Source organism: Hypanus sabinus, chromosome 16, assembly GCF_030144855.1.
Source record: "Hypanus sabinus isolate sHypSab1 chromosome 16, sHypSab1.hap1, whole genome shotgun sequence".
NCBI classification, from domain to species: Eukaryota; Metazoa; Chordata; class Chondrichthyes; order Myliobatiformes; family Dasyatidae; genus Hypanus; species Hypanus sabinus.
The window spans coordinates 28,382,635-28,396,453 of NC_082721.1; the positions used below are offsets into that span (position 1 = coordinate 28,382,635).

Below are 13,819 nucleotides of genomic sequence, written 5' to 3' on the forward strand. Positions count from 1 at the left end.
CCACCACACTTCAGCGATGGGCATGGGCGCAAGCGTTGCGTTGCTCCAATCGGGAAGGAAATATTGGCCGCAGTTGGTGGGGTCCTGGCTCCCAATTTGAACCCTCGCCATGAAGTGGGCATCTTTGCATTTGGCACCTGGAAGACAGGACAGAGTGCCCGCAATCACGCGAGACAAAAGGAAGGGCAGCCGCTGGGATCCGGGCGGAGGGCACCGGACCGGAGCGCCGGCTGGGGGGGGCGTGACCGCTCCACGCTCGCCGGCGTCGCGACGTGCGTGAGATGTTGACGCAAAGGTGGGTCCGCTCAGTTGCCGACGGAGTGAGGAAGAGGAGAGGGGGAAGGAGGAAAAAGAAGTGGAGACGAGGAATTGCGCCGAGTTGGGGAGATGGAGAGGAGCAGGAGCACGGTGGTGGTGACAGGTAACTGGGTTGGTCGCGTTGCCACGGTGTCATCTCCACTTTTTGTTACAGCGATCAGCAGGCAGCTGCTGCCGGGGGACCTTCAGCCTCCGCGGCTCCCACCAACTTGACCGAGAGTTTAAGGGCTGGGATACGAACCCCCGTCCCTCCAGCCGAATGTACTCCTTTGTGTGCATGTCGCAAGTTTTGGACTGCCTTTGACACCTTTAATTTTCCTTGTGCATGTTTTTGAAAGCTAGCGTCATTCTGCTTGTGTAAAAAGTTCTCCTCCAGCCTGACGCCGGTGGTTTAAAGTTCAAATATAAACACCTGTTGCAATTAGGGTTAAATTAAAAATAATGCAAATTACAAAGCATTTTTAGTGACTTGCCACCAACAAACCGTCAACAACAACAAACTTTGTAATGGCTGCATTGTTAGGAAAGGTTATTAATGCTTAACTCTTAGTGTATTGCCATAATAAAAGGAAGTTATATTAATCTGAGAGAGGACAGTTCTTGGAGTCAGTGAGGAAAATAAACTGCAAAACGGGATAGAGAACGTTATAGTTTTTTTTATTGCTGTGTCGGGGAGCCATTGTGCTAACTCTGCTGTACTGCATGTGATGCAGAGTTCTGCCAGACAAAGGGACAAGGGAGTTGGTCAGACAGGGGCCGAGACTGGGGCCAGACAGTTACATTAGGCAAATGAGACCAAGCATGAAAGGCTTGGGATTGTTGAGTGTCTGCGAGCTTGGAGTGTTGTGACGACTTGCCTGACTGCAAATAGTTGGGGAATACAGAGCCTTCAACTAGTTAAGAAAATAAAATGGGTCGGGGGTGGGGGGGGCAAAGCGAGAGAGAAGGGCTCAGACTGAAAGCAGACATTTGTGTTAAATTTAATTTTAAAGTTGGAGTTGACGTTCTTTGAGTGATTGAGGTTATTTTTGTTTTTGAAAAAGTTTACATTTGCATTCTGGCAAAGTTTGAGTATCAATGAAACTGAGCATTTATTAGAATGTTGATGTTTGCATTTACCTATTATTTTGCAATGTCCAGTACTGTTCACGAGGGGAGGGGAGGGGAGCCAATGCAGGGACGAGAAAGTGAGCATAATTTGCAATTACATATAGTTGTAACAAGGCTTTCTATTTTCAAAAATATCAGAAAAGAGACAAGGTTATTGCAAGTTTTGGTTGTGTGACTTTTGCTGGCTCTTTTTATGACCTTTAGGTGGCCCCATGCATTTTGCAGTCACTGAAATGCTACTTGCGCAGTTGCTGTTGTAGCAAGCTGGAGAACATCATAAACTCCCTCAAGCAGGGCGATGCTTATAACCAGATTATAATAACTGTTTTAATAATTGTTCCTTGACAGAGAAATTTAGGCCTTGGGACACCAGGAGTTTGGGGCTGCATCACAGCTGTGCTTCCCACATAATGCCCAAAGCTGACACTGCCTGAAATGAAATGCCTTCTCCTTGGATTTTGGCAATAATCGTCTTTTTTTTTTAAAAAAAAGTCTTTGAAGTATTTTATCTGAAACACTTGGTTAATTTACAGATTTCAGAGTTGTATTTGGATGCATGCTTTGATAATAAATGAACTTTTAACCTTTTTAATTGTAAGTAACTTTATAGGATGTCAGTGATCTGTAACGATTCTGGGATTTTAAGGGTAAGTAAGCAAGGGAGTGAGAGGAGGGACATTCTTGTGGGGTGGCTGTGGCCCAAAATTTAGAATGAATTTAAGAAATTTGAAATTATCTTTGTCAACTGGTCACATATAAAACATTAAGCAAAGGTGTCATAAATACACAAAAATTCTTCCACTGCCTCACAACGTGGTGAATCTGAATTGGAGCATTCTTCCTTTATTCCTGAAGCAGCTTTTGTATTTGATCTGTAAAACAGAAATTCAAGAACATTTTTTTTTGGAAAGCTACATATACACGGGCAGGGAGGTGGAAAGCGGTAACTAAAGAATACAAAAAAAAAGTTCTGTATATTTCAAGCAAATGGTTAATCAGTTACTTTGATTATAAGGTTCTTTCTCTAACATGCCTTGAAGTGCTAATAATAACCTTCTCTCGTATTGTGTAAACTGTCTGAATAAGTATCGGAGACATTTTGAACCAGTCACACGTGTGAAGTGGTGTCGTCACAATGTCACCAGCCTGCTGTGTTCACAGAATGAATAGAAGGCCATTCAGCCCATCATACTTATACTGGTTCTTCAAAAGAGCTCTCCAATGTATCTGACTCACCTGCCCTTTCTGCATGATTATTCCTCGAAGTAGGTCACAAGTGAGATGTCCATCTATGTATATTTTAAAGTTGGGTCAGTTTGTTCCTCTCTCATTCCGGTTGGGGAAAGAGGACTGCTCAGGATTTGAGAAGCACCCCAACCCCTCTGCAAGCTTCTTGGTGTGGTGACGGAGGCCCTGCTGCCACAATAGGCACCATATCCATCATTGCTGCTGCCTGTTGGGCAGCTCAAATAGTAGCTGTGGGTATCAGGCTGTGACCTGCACTGTCCTCCGCTCTGTTGAGTATGGAAAGAGCTGTGTCAAGTCAGGAAGCAGCTACAGAACGACAGAGGGAGCTGATTTTGAAACCACCTTTCACGTCCTACAATGACACAAAGAGCCGCACATCCAAATTAAGTGATTTTTTTTCAGGGAAGGACTGTTGGCCTTGTAGGAAATGCGGCAGACAATTTGTGTTGGGTATTTTGAGCGCATCGCAGGAAGCTTTCATAAACCACAATACTGTTATCAGATAAGCAGAGATGTACACTTCTGGAAACTGAGGAACTTCCAGACTTAAGAATGGCTGTGGGATCTTGTGCATTTGAAAGGACCACTGGAGCTTTGAGTTAATTTCATAATCGAGAGTGTAATTTCTCGGAGCAGTTATGCACTGGAGTTGACCTTGCACTTTATGATCCATTTTGAGATGGCTCTTTCTCCAGATAGGAGTACCAGGCCATGTTCCACATTATATGCCTTAATAGATTAACTGTGAATTTATGAAATTTGTGTAAATTTACTGTTGAGTTCCTTGCAGTACAAGAGTGAAAGCTCAAAGGGGGAATGAGGTGGAAAGGTGACTGATTAATTGGTCAATCAGCATATTCCCTTTTCCTTTGAGTTTCTGTGTGGTTGAATAGTTTGTGGCACATTTAACAAATGCAGTTTATTTGAAAGTGCCATCTACCTTGAGAATCATTTTCTTGCAGGTGTTTACTAGAAATTAATTTTAGAAAAATTACATAAACAAAGACTGGTGGCCAATGTACAAAGGAAGATAAACTGCAAATTTAAAAAAATACTGAGATAGTATGTTGTGAAATTTGTTCAGGTGAGCAAACAGTCCATACCAATTTGGGAGTCTGGTTGTAAAGTAATAATTGTTCCTGAACATTTGGTAGTGTGGGACTTTACCTCCTGCCTGACAGTAAACGAAAGGGAGCATGGTTCAGATCGTGCAGATTTTTTATGCTGCTTTTTTGTGGCAACACTCCATGAAAATCAACTCAATGGTGAGGAGAGCTTTGCTTGTGATGGCCTAGAGCAGGCTTGGGCAAACTACGGCCCACGGGCCATATGCGGCCCGTTAAGCTTTTTAATCTGGCCCGCAGAAATTGATGAAATTATATTAATAAACCTTGTTAACGTTTTTTCCCCGCAATTCTGGCGTTTTCCCAATAGATGACGCACTCTATATACATTGACCTTTGTTGAGGTGCAGCGTATTACTCCACATTTGCACTTTACTTTGTGACCTTGTGGCAACCCATTTCCTGGCACATCCGAACCGGCTCACAATTAGCCAGCGTTCTGGCTAAAGGAGATAGCCTGCGGGGATTTGCGAGCACAGAGCTCCGCATATTGGCGCGCTCTCACTGTTCTGTCATTGTGCGGGTCGTTGTTGAGTTTTGGCACAGGGGACAATTGAATAAGAAGGAGCAGGACAAGTAGACCTGCATCTCCTACCGTTTTTGAAATAAAGACAGTCAGGAGGAGAGTGATGATGATAATATCTTGAAGGATAACAGAATTTTCAGTGCTTTAAAATAATAACTGTTACTATTAAAAAAAAGCTGTATTTTATTCATTTAATTTTCAGTGTTTTAAAAGTCATTTCAATAAATAGCTAAATACCATGGGACTTCAAAGACAGATATTTTGTTGTAATGCATTTGTTCATTTTCAATTGAAATTAAAGCACATGTTTTCTACATATCCCATGATATTTTATTTTCTCTTATGAGGTGTATTACCAAAACACTCTGTCCATCTGCTCCTGGTCCGGCCCCCCTGTCAAATTTTAGAACCCTTTGTGGCCCTCAAGTCAAAAAGTTTGCCCACCCCTGGCCTAGAGTCTGTATCCACCACGTCCCGCTTCCACACCAAGCTGGGGTGCAGCCAATTAGGATGCCCTCTGGTCTCTGCAGAAGTTTGTCAAAGTTTTTGGTGACATGCTGAATGCACACTAACTTGTAAGAAAAGAGTCATTTTCGTGTCTTCACTGTGATGGCACTTGTGTGCTGGATACAGGACAGATCCTCTGAAGTGTTAACATCAAGTAATTTAAAGCTTCTGACCCTCTGATCCCCTTCTGACGATTGACACATGGACTGCTGGCTTCTTCCTTCTGCAGTCAATAATCGATTCTTTGGTTTTGCTCACGTTGAGTAAGAGGCTGTTGTTGTGATACCACTCAACCAGTTTTTCAGTCTCCCTCCTATATGCTGATTTGTCATTGCCTTTAATTCAGCCAACAACAGTAGTGCTGTCAGCAAATTTAAATATGAGACTGGAGCTGTACTTTAACCACACAATCTTAGGTATGAAGCTGGGGGGGTGGGCAAGCACATGGCCTTCTGGTGCACTTGTGCTGATGGTGATTGTGAAGGAGATGTTGCTGCCAATCCGTACAGATTGGGGTCTGCCAGTGAGGGAATCGAGGATCCCGTTACACAAGGAGGTCTAGGAGCTCGGTGATGACTTTCGAGGGACGATGGTGTTAGATGCTGAGCTGTAGTTGATTCAGAGCATCCTAACTTGTACATGTTCATTGCCTAGGTATTCCAGAGCTGAGTGAAGAGCTAATAAAATGGCACCTGCTGTCGACCTGTAATGACAGTAGTCAAATTAGAGCAGATCCTAGAGCAGTAGTTAATATGCTTCATGACCAACCTCTTGAAGCACTTCATCACAGTGAATGCAAGTGCTACTGGATGATGGTCACTAAGGCGGGTTGCCTTGTTCATCGTGGGCACCAGTGTGACTGAACCCTGCACGTGGGTGCCTGACACTGCTGAAGCAAGCGATTGAAGACATCCGTAAACACAACAGCCAGCTGATTAGCACAGGGCTTCCCTTCTCGGCTGCATTCTGTGGGTTCACCTTCCTGAAGGATGCTCTCACATCCAGGGTCTTTGGGCTGTGAAGGTGCCTCCGTGTTCTGTTGGCAATGAGATTAAAAGGTTGTGACCATGTGCTTGGAGGTAAATACACCCCCTCTCCCCCACCCCAACCCCAACACCAGGGCCTACTTGGTTACCTTACTTGACCTGTTCAGCAGATTTGCATTCTTGTCCTTTGAACTCATAAACCGGAGAGCTGATCTGTTCAGGACATTTAAAATGAGCAAGCGATTTGACTGGGTTACACACCACCCAGATGTAGAAAGGCAAGGCCTTTATTTTATTACTGGGTCTGAATCGAGAAACTCTCTTGCAGGCGCCACTGGGAGCACCTTTACCACACAGGTAAATGAGTTGTTTACCTCCATCGCCTCGAGGGCAGTGAGTGGCCGCACAGTAAAACAGTGGCCTCTCACCAGCAGCCAAAATGATTTGTAAAGCAAAGGACCAGATCAGTTCCGGAGCACGTCGCGACGGTGTCGACAAAACCTGTAGAAGCAAAACATCTGGCAATGTTGAAAACCTGGGATACGTGTTGTAAAATCAGTGCAAGCCTGCAAGTGCCCTGGGGTTGACAAGGCAGAAAAGCACTTAACTCTTTTATTCCCATTGTCAATCTACTGCGTGCTCTTCAAAAACCAATACATCCATGGTATGCCTTGATCATTGTCTGATCAGAACTTTATACAGCGATTGTGGCTTTGATGCCATCTTTGATTGGTAAGTCGGTGAGATAATGTAGAATTGTTGATTAATTACAGCATAAAAGGAGGACATTTAGGTCATTTGAGTTGGTGTTTTGGTTTTTGCCTGAAACTGGGTGGACTGCATGATTTAACCTGCGTTGGCATGGGTTAAGTCATCCACAAATGACTAACAAATTTTACGACGCATTGTGGTGATAATAAAGCTGATTCTGAAAGGAAAAGTTGCCAATCAGATTAGTTTAAGAATACGTACACGATGCTGGAAGAACTCAGCAGGTCAGGCAGCATCCGTGAGAAAAGAGAGCCAATGTTTTGGGCCGAGACCCACCCTTCATCAGGAATGGGGGGGGGGGGGGGAAGAGAGGGCCGAAGCCCAGTTATAGAGATAGGAAAGGGGGAAGGGCTAGAGGCGCCAGGTGGAGAACCAATCAGAGGAAGGATAAAGGGGGGAGGGGATAAGCATGAAAGAACTGTAGAGATAAAGGTGCAGAAAGTTGAAAGGGGAGAGGGGCAGAGAGGGACCTAGGATGGGGGGAGGGAATTACCGGAAATTGGAGAATTCAATGTTCATGCCAAGGGGCTGGAGGCTACCCAGACAGTAGATGAGGTGTTGCTCCTCCAACCTGAGTTTGGCCTCATCATGGCAGTAGAGGAGGCCATGTATGGACGTATCTAGATGGGAATGAGAGGCAGAGTTGGTGGGTGGCAACCGGGAGGTCCTGTCTATTGTGACGGACGGAGCGGAGGTGCTCGACGAAGCGGTCCCCCAATCTGCTCCGGGTCTCGCCGATGTAGAGGAGGCCGCACCGAATGCAATAGACAACTCCAGCAGACTGGCAGGTGAAGTGTTGCCTCACCTGGAAGGACTGTCTGGGGCCCGGAATGGTGGTGAGGGGGGAGGTGTGGGGACAGGTGTAGCATTTGCGCTTACAGGGATAAGTGCCGTGTGGGAGTTCTGTGGGGAGGGACGTGTGGACCAGGTAGTCGTGGAGGGAACGATCCCTGCGAAAAGCTGAGAGGGATCCCATCCCACCAGCCTCCGGATCTAACACATTAACCTCCGCAAGTTCCACCACCTTCAACAGGACCCCACCACCCAGCGCATCTTTCACTCCCTACCCCTCTCAGCTTTTCGCAGGGATCGTTCCCTCCACGACTACCTGGTCCACACGTCCCTCCCCACAGAACTCCCACACGGCACTTATCCCTGTAAGCGCAAATGCTACACCTGTCCCCACACCTCCCCCCTCACCACCATTCCGGGCCCCAGACAGTCCTTCCAGGTGAGGCAACACTTCACCTGCCAGTCTGCTGGAGTCGTCTATTGCATCCGGTGTTCCCGGTGCGGCCTCCTCTACATTGGCGAGACCCGACGCAGATTGGGGGACTGCTTCGTCGAGCACCTCCGCTCCGTCCGTCACAATAGACAGGACCTCCCGGTTGTCACCCACTTCAACTCTGCCTCTCATTCCCATCTAGATACGTCCATACATGGCCTCCTCTACTGCCATGATGAGGCCAAACTCAGGTTGGAGGAGCAACTCCTCATCTACCGTCTGGGTAGCCTCCAACCTGGTGGTATGAACATTGAATTCTCCAATTTCCGGTAATTCCCTCCCCCTCCCCCCATCCTAGGTCCCTCTCTGCCCCTCTCCCCTTTCAACTTTCTGCTCCTTTATCTCTACAGTTCTTTCATGCTTATCCCCTCCCCCCTTTATCCTTCCTCTGATTGGTTCTCCACCTGGCGCCTCTAGCCCTTCCCCCTCCCCATCTCTATTACTGGGCTTCGGCCCTCTCTTCCCCCCCATTCCTGATGAAGGGTGGGTCTCGGCCAGAAACGTTGGCTACTCTTTTCTCACGGATGCAGCCTGACCTGCTGAGTTCTTCCAGAGTCGTGTATGTATTCTTTGATCCACAGCATCTGCAGCTGTATTTTTGTGTTTAGATTAGTTCAAGCCAAGCTCAGAGACTAAAGGTCACTGGTCTGTTTTCCCCTCCTCTTTCCAATAATACAAACTAAACCCATATTTGATTTGTTTATTTTGTAGTTTCTGCGTTGTCAGTTGACATCGGGCAAGATCAGTTAGTGAGAGGTTTACTGTGTTGAAGAGATGATTCAGGGGGAGGGGCTTGGGAGGAACTGTTTTGTGGTTCGTGGATTTCCGGTGGGACGGCTCAGGAATAATTTGGATATGAATGCAATGACAGAGAGAGCTAACAGAAACTGATGTGAGGGTAAATACTTTTGAGTCTGAAGGAAACTGAAAGATGATAGTGGCAGAAAAATAATGATTGGGCAATAGAGGTGAAATGTTGTGAGTACTTAAATCAACTTTTTAAAGAGTTTTTCCAGTAGAAGAAAATGTGGGTAGTGGGAGAATCAGGTGTTCAAACTGTGTTTTATATAAATAACAGCTTCATGTTATTTACCTTCACTGAGGCTAGGGAAGAAAAAAAACAGAGGACATGGGTTAAGGGTGAAGGGGGAAAAGTTTAAAGGGAACATGGGGGGGGGGGGGGGAACTTCTTCACACAGAAGTCCAGTGGAATGAGCTGCCAGATGAAGTGGTAAATGCGGTAATTGTGATAAATGCAGGCTCACTTTTAACATTTAAGAAAAACTTGGGACAGGTACATGGATGAGAGGGGTATGGAGGGATATGGGCCAGGTGCAGGTCAGTGGGACAAAGCAGAAAAATGGTTCAGCACAGCCAAGAAGGGCCAGCAGGCCTGTTTCTGTGCTGTAATGTTCTATGGTTCTGTGTGTGGAAAGAGCTTTTTTTTATACAACAATGACATATTTGATTTTGTACTGCTTTGCATTGCATATATCTTCAAGAAGAGAAATGGGCACTTGGCCCAACGAATTCATGCTGGTGTTGATGCTCGACGTGGTCTTCTACTTGCCCTTCTTCCCCTCATCCCCCCTCGTTTTACCTGACAGCATTGTCAATTTAACTCGTCGCTTAAGTGCATCCGTGTTCCTGGTTTGAATCTCACACTGTAGCATTGAATTCCACATTCATTTGGATGTTTGAACAAAAAAAATCTTCTGCACTTCCAATTAGAACCAACTTTAATAGTAGCCAGCCTTGTTTTTTTCCAAATCTCCTGCTCAATGTAGAGAAGTCCCTCAACACTTTGCTTATGGACCACTCCACATTCTAAAGATGTTAAGTTGCCTCTCAGCCTCCTTCTGAGCAATTCACCTTTTGAGATGTACACATTTATTTATTCCTGGTAGCATTGTAATAATATTATTGCGTAACTGTGAATTCATTTAAACCCTTAGACAATAGATTGAAGTTGGGGTTCATAATGTTTCTTACAGCATCAATGATCTGGCCCATTGTGTATGTGCCAGCTCTCAGATCAATCTCATTCAAAGTAAATTAGTTATCAATGTACATGTATGTCACCATATACAACCCTTGAGGTTCATTTTCTTGCGGGCGTTCATGGTAAATGTAGGAAGCACAATAGAATCAATGAAGTACTACACAAAAGAGGATGGACTAACAACCAATGTGCAAAAGACAACAAAGCGAGCAAATATGGAAAGAAAGGGGGGGAAAAAGCAATAGGTATCAAGACAATGAGATGAAGAGTCCTTGAAAGTGAGTCCATAATTTGTGGAACAGTTCAGTGATGGGGAAAGTGAAGCTATTACCTCTGGTTCAAGAGCCTAATGGTTGAGGGGTAATAACTGTTCCTGAACCTGGTGACATGGATCCTGAGGTTCCTGTACCACCTCCCTGTTGGCAGCAGAGTAAAGAGGGCATAGTCTAGATGGTAGGGGTCCTTGATGATGGATGCTACTTTCTTGCTACGGTGATCTATGTAAATGGGTTCAACGGTGGGGTTGACTTTCCCAGTTGCATTTTCACGTTATTTCCCTGTAAATATTCTCTAACATTCCCATCAAGTCTTTTCTGTCATCGCTGACATGAGAGGCAGTTTTAAAGTGGTTATGTTTTCTTAGCACCAGCATGTCTTTGGGATAGGGTGGGGGGAGGGTGGTGTTGACTGGGGCTCTTGGAGGAAATCCATGACATTTTGTTAGAAGGTGAAAACGTCACCTCATTGGCACTCGAGGTCAGGATTGAACCCAAGTTCTGTAGCAACATTGCTACCTGTATACCACTCTGCTGCCCTGTTCCAGAATCTGAGATGCCATGAAAGAACTTTGATATACTGTCGTTACGTTGTTTAGAAAATATGTTTTTGGTTTACTTCTTCAAATTTGCAGGAGGTGAGCCAGGATCCCACTGTTCCGAGTTTTTGAGGATGAAGAATGGCGGTTAGCTAATTTTTAATTGTAGGATAGCAAACAGGAGAACTTGGAGGCTGTGCAGTGTGCGTTTGTACAGTGCCTTCCCCAACATTACACCATGCCAAAGCCAATTAAGTGCTCTCATTTCAGAGTCAAGACAATCCAGTTTGAGTCGGCAAGTTCTTACAATCAATTATGTGATAAATGAGTGGGTATTGTTTTTGTAATGTAAATTGATGCAAATGCATTGGCCCAGGAATTTGAGTTCCTTTATTAATCATTTGGATGAATGTCTTGGAGTCTTGTGGGCCTATGTAAGAGGATCGTCAGAGATCCTGATTTTAGGATCATGAGTGCAGCGTTCCTTCATGTTTCCATGAATTGGATCAAGCTGTGGAGCGGGAACTCAACCTGCGTGGCTGATACTTAAACTGTGAAGGAAATAGCGAGGAAAGGTTTTTGTTCAAGTGTGTTGTCTGTATCACTAATGTTCAGAGGCAGATTCTAAGTTAGGGTTATATTTCTGCTGTGTTTTTGTTTTACTGATGTTGAAACTCTTCTATATTTAAGGTTTTGGCCCCTTTGGAGAACACACTACCAATGCGAGCTGGGTTGCTGTGCAGGTAAGATGACTTTTCCCCCTTATTTTGATTATTTGCTTTGCTGCCTGCCTGTCATTCCCAGGCAGTGTTACTGAAGAACATTGTGTCTTCAATTAATTATCCCTACAGATGAAGAAATGCTGAAGTATGTAAGTAATGTGCATAGGTTACGCAGATCTATCAAGTGTTCCCAGTACAGTTAAGTAGAATGAAGCTACCTTTTTTCCATCTGTTCTGTTTCTGAGGGCACAGACAGAGCAGGATATCACTAACCTGAGCTGCACTTGTCTTTGTCTTTACCCTGCCCTCAACTTTGACCAGCACTGTATTTTCTTGTTTAAGTGCGCTCCTTGTTGGACAGTGTAAACTGCAATTTTTTTTGGCTGACCTGCATGTGTGAACACATGGCAGCATTTGTATTAATTGGCTTTGCCATGATAGAAGGCCTTGCAGCTTTGGTGAATTCTTGCCCTTGCCTGAGGCCCATCACATCTAACAGCTCTGAAAATTGCTATTCAGGGATAGTTTTATTACACACAACTGTGCCAAGCTTGTCTTTCTGCTCCACATGTCTCTCTAACCCTTTTGGCACAGACCATTATTTCTTCCTGCTAACTTAACTTTCCCCTTCAACACTTACATTGTATTCACCTTTTTCATGGGTCCTAATTGTGGACTGTCCAATTGGGAGCCTATCTCATCAAATCTTTAATTTAAAAACAGAAGTATTTATAAGGCACCTTTCATTTCCTCCTCAATATCCCAAGCTCTCTTCAATCAGCTACATACGGTTGAAATATAAATGCTGCTGAAACATGGGAAATACAACTTCCAATTAGATCCCGTAAGTTAGCAGTATTACAGTGAGCAGATCACCTATTGTGTAAGTGATTGAGGACTAGGTGTTGACCCAAGATAACTCATGAACTATTTCTGTTGGCATTGGGAATCGGACGTACCCTGGAGAAGGAAGATGTGGCCAGGGTGAAGAAGGCCAGCTGAGAGGTGCTTGAGTCTACTTAATGACCAGGGAAAGTGGTATTGAAAGCCTGTTCGGACTTGCTTGGATGTTCTATTCTTCCAGTTATGATATTTTCTTCCATCCTATAGTTACTTTTTAGCACTTGGGATTAAAAATTCCTTCTCAAGGTTCAAGAATGTTTAAATGTCATTTGCAGTAGACAAGTGCAGAGGAGGACCATGTAATTATTACTCTGGATTTGATGCAGCGCCAAAAAAAACCCACAATAAAATAAAGAATGCAATAATGTTGAAAAAGCACAATAACTATATATTGTATGTCCATAAATTGACACTAAACACAGGAGCGCTTGCTGGTAAGGTGACTGACAGGCAGTGAAGTAGTGCTAGTGGGGGTGGTGTGGGTTAGTGAGTTGGAGGTGTTGATCAATCTGTCTGCTTAGGGAAAAGTAACTGTTCTTCATTCTGGTGGTCCTGGCATGAATTCTAAGTAGTCTGAAAGGAACAGGACATGCAATCCACGAGCAGGGTAGGTGGGATCCTTCATGATGTTACTGGCACCTGTCTGTATATATGTCCTTGATGGTGGGTAGGCTGGTGCGAGTAACGTGTTGGGCAGTTTTGATTGTCTGTTGCAGAGCTCTCCTGTCCACCGCGGAGCAGCTTCTGTACCATGCAGTGGTGCAGCATGTTAGGATGCTCTCTACTGCAAACCTGTACAATGGCGTAACTGTAGATGGGTTCATCACCCACGTGTTTAGTCCAGGGAGCTCTGTCGTCAACACAAGCATGTATTAGAAGGTGCAGCAGGTGCTGTGGTATCTTGAGCTTGGATCCTTCCTGGAGCTCTCTGGATTGTATAAGTTGGCACATCATTGGATAAGGTCAGTACCAAGCAAGTCATGGGAGGCTTCACTAAGTATTTGGCTGGTACTCCCTGTGTGATCCAGTTTTTGTAACAGTGTGCCACACGAAGTTAATTGGGGATAAATAACTAGAATTGTTAAGGATGAGATCTCAGGGTACTTGGAGGCACATGATAAAATAGGCCATAGTCTGCTTAGTTTCCTTGAGGGAAAATCTTGCCTGACAAACCTGTTGGAATTCTTTGAAGAAATAACAAGCAGGATAGACAAAGGAGAATCGCTTGATGTTGTGTACTTGGATTTTCAGAAGGCCTTTGACAAGGTGCCACACATGAGGCTGCTTAACAAGATAAAAGCCCATGGTATTGTGGGAAAGATTCCAGCATGGGTAAAGCAGTGGTTGATTGGCAGGAGGTAAAGTTTGCGAATAAAGGGAGCCTTTTCTGGTTGGCTGCCAGTGACTAGTGGTATTCCACAGGGGTCTGTGTTGGGACCGATTCTTTTTACGTTATATGTCAATGACTTGGATGATGGAATTGATGGCTTTTGTTGAAAAGTT

At 44.7% G+C, this 13,819-nt stretch overlaps 1 protein-coding gene across 3 annotated transcripts in view; it reads left to right on the forward strand.

Moving 5' to 3' along the window:
• Positions 1-266: 266 nt before the first annotated feature.
• Positions 267-13,819, forward strand: part of pgpep1 (pyroglutamyl-peptidase I) — a 39,724-nt gene continuing 26,171 nt past the window's right edge. The window contains exons 1-2 of one of the 3 annotated variants that reach the window (XM_059991424.1): positions 267-421; positions 11,382-11,434. In XM_059991424.1, coding sequence (XP_059847407.1) covers positions 388-421; positions 11,382-11,434 — 87 coding nt within the window. In that variant the 5' untranslated portion in view covers positions 267-387. The remainder of the gene's footprint in view (positions 422-11,381; positions 11,435-13,819) is intronic. The other 2 variants (XM_059991423.1, XM_059991425.1) reach the window with 2 other exon arrangements.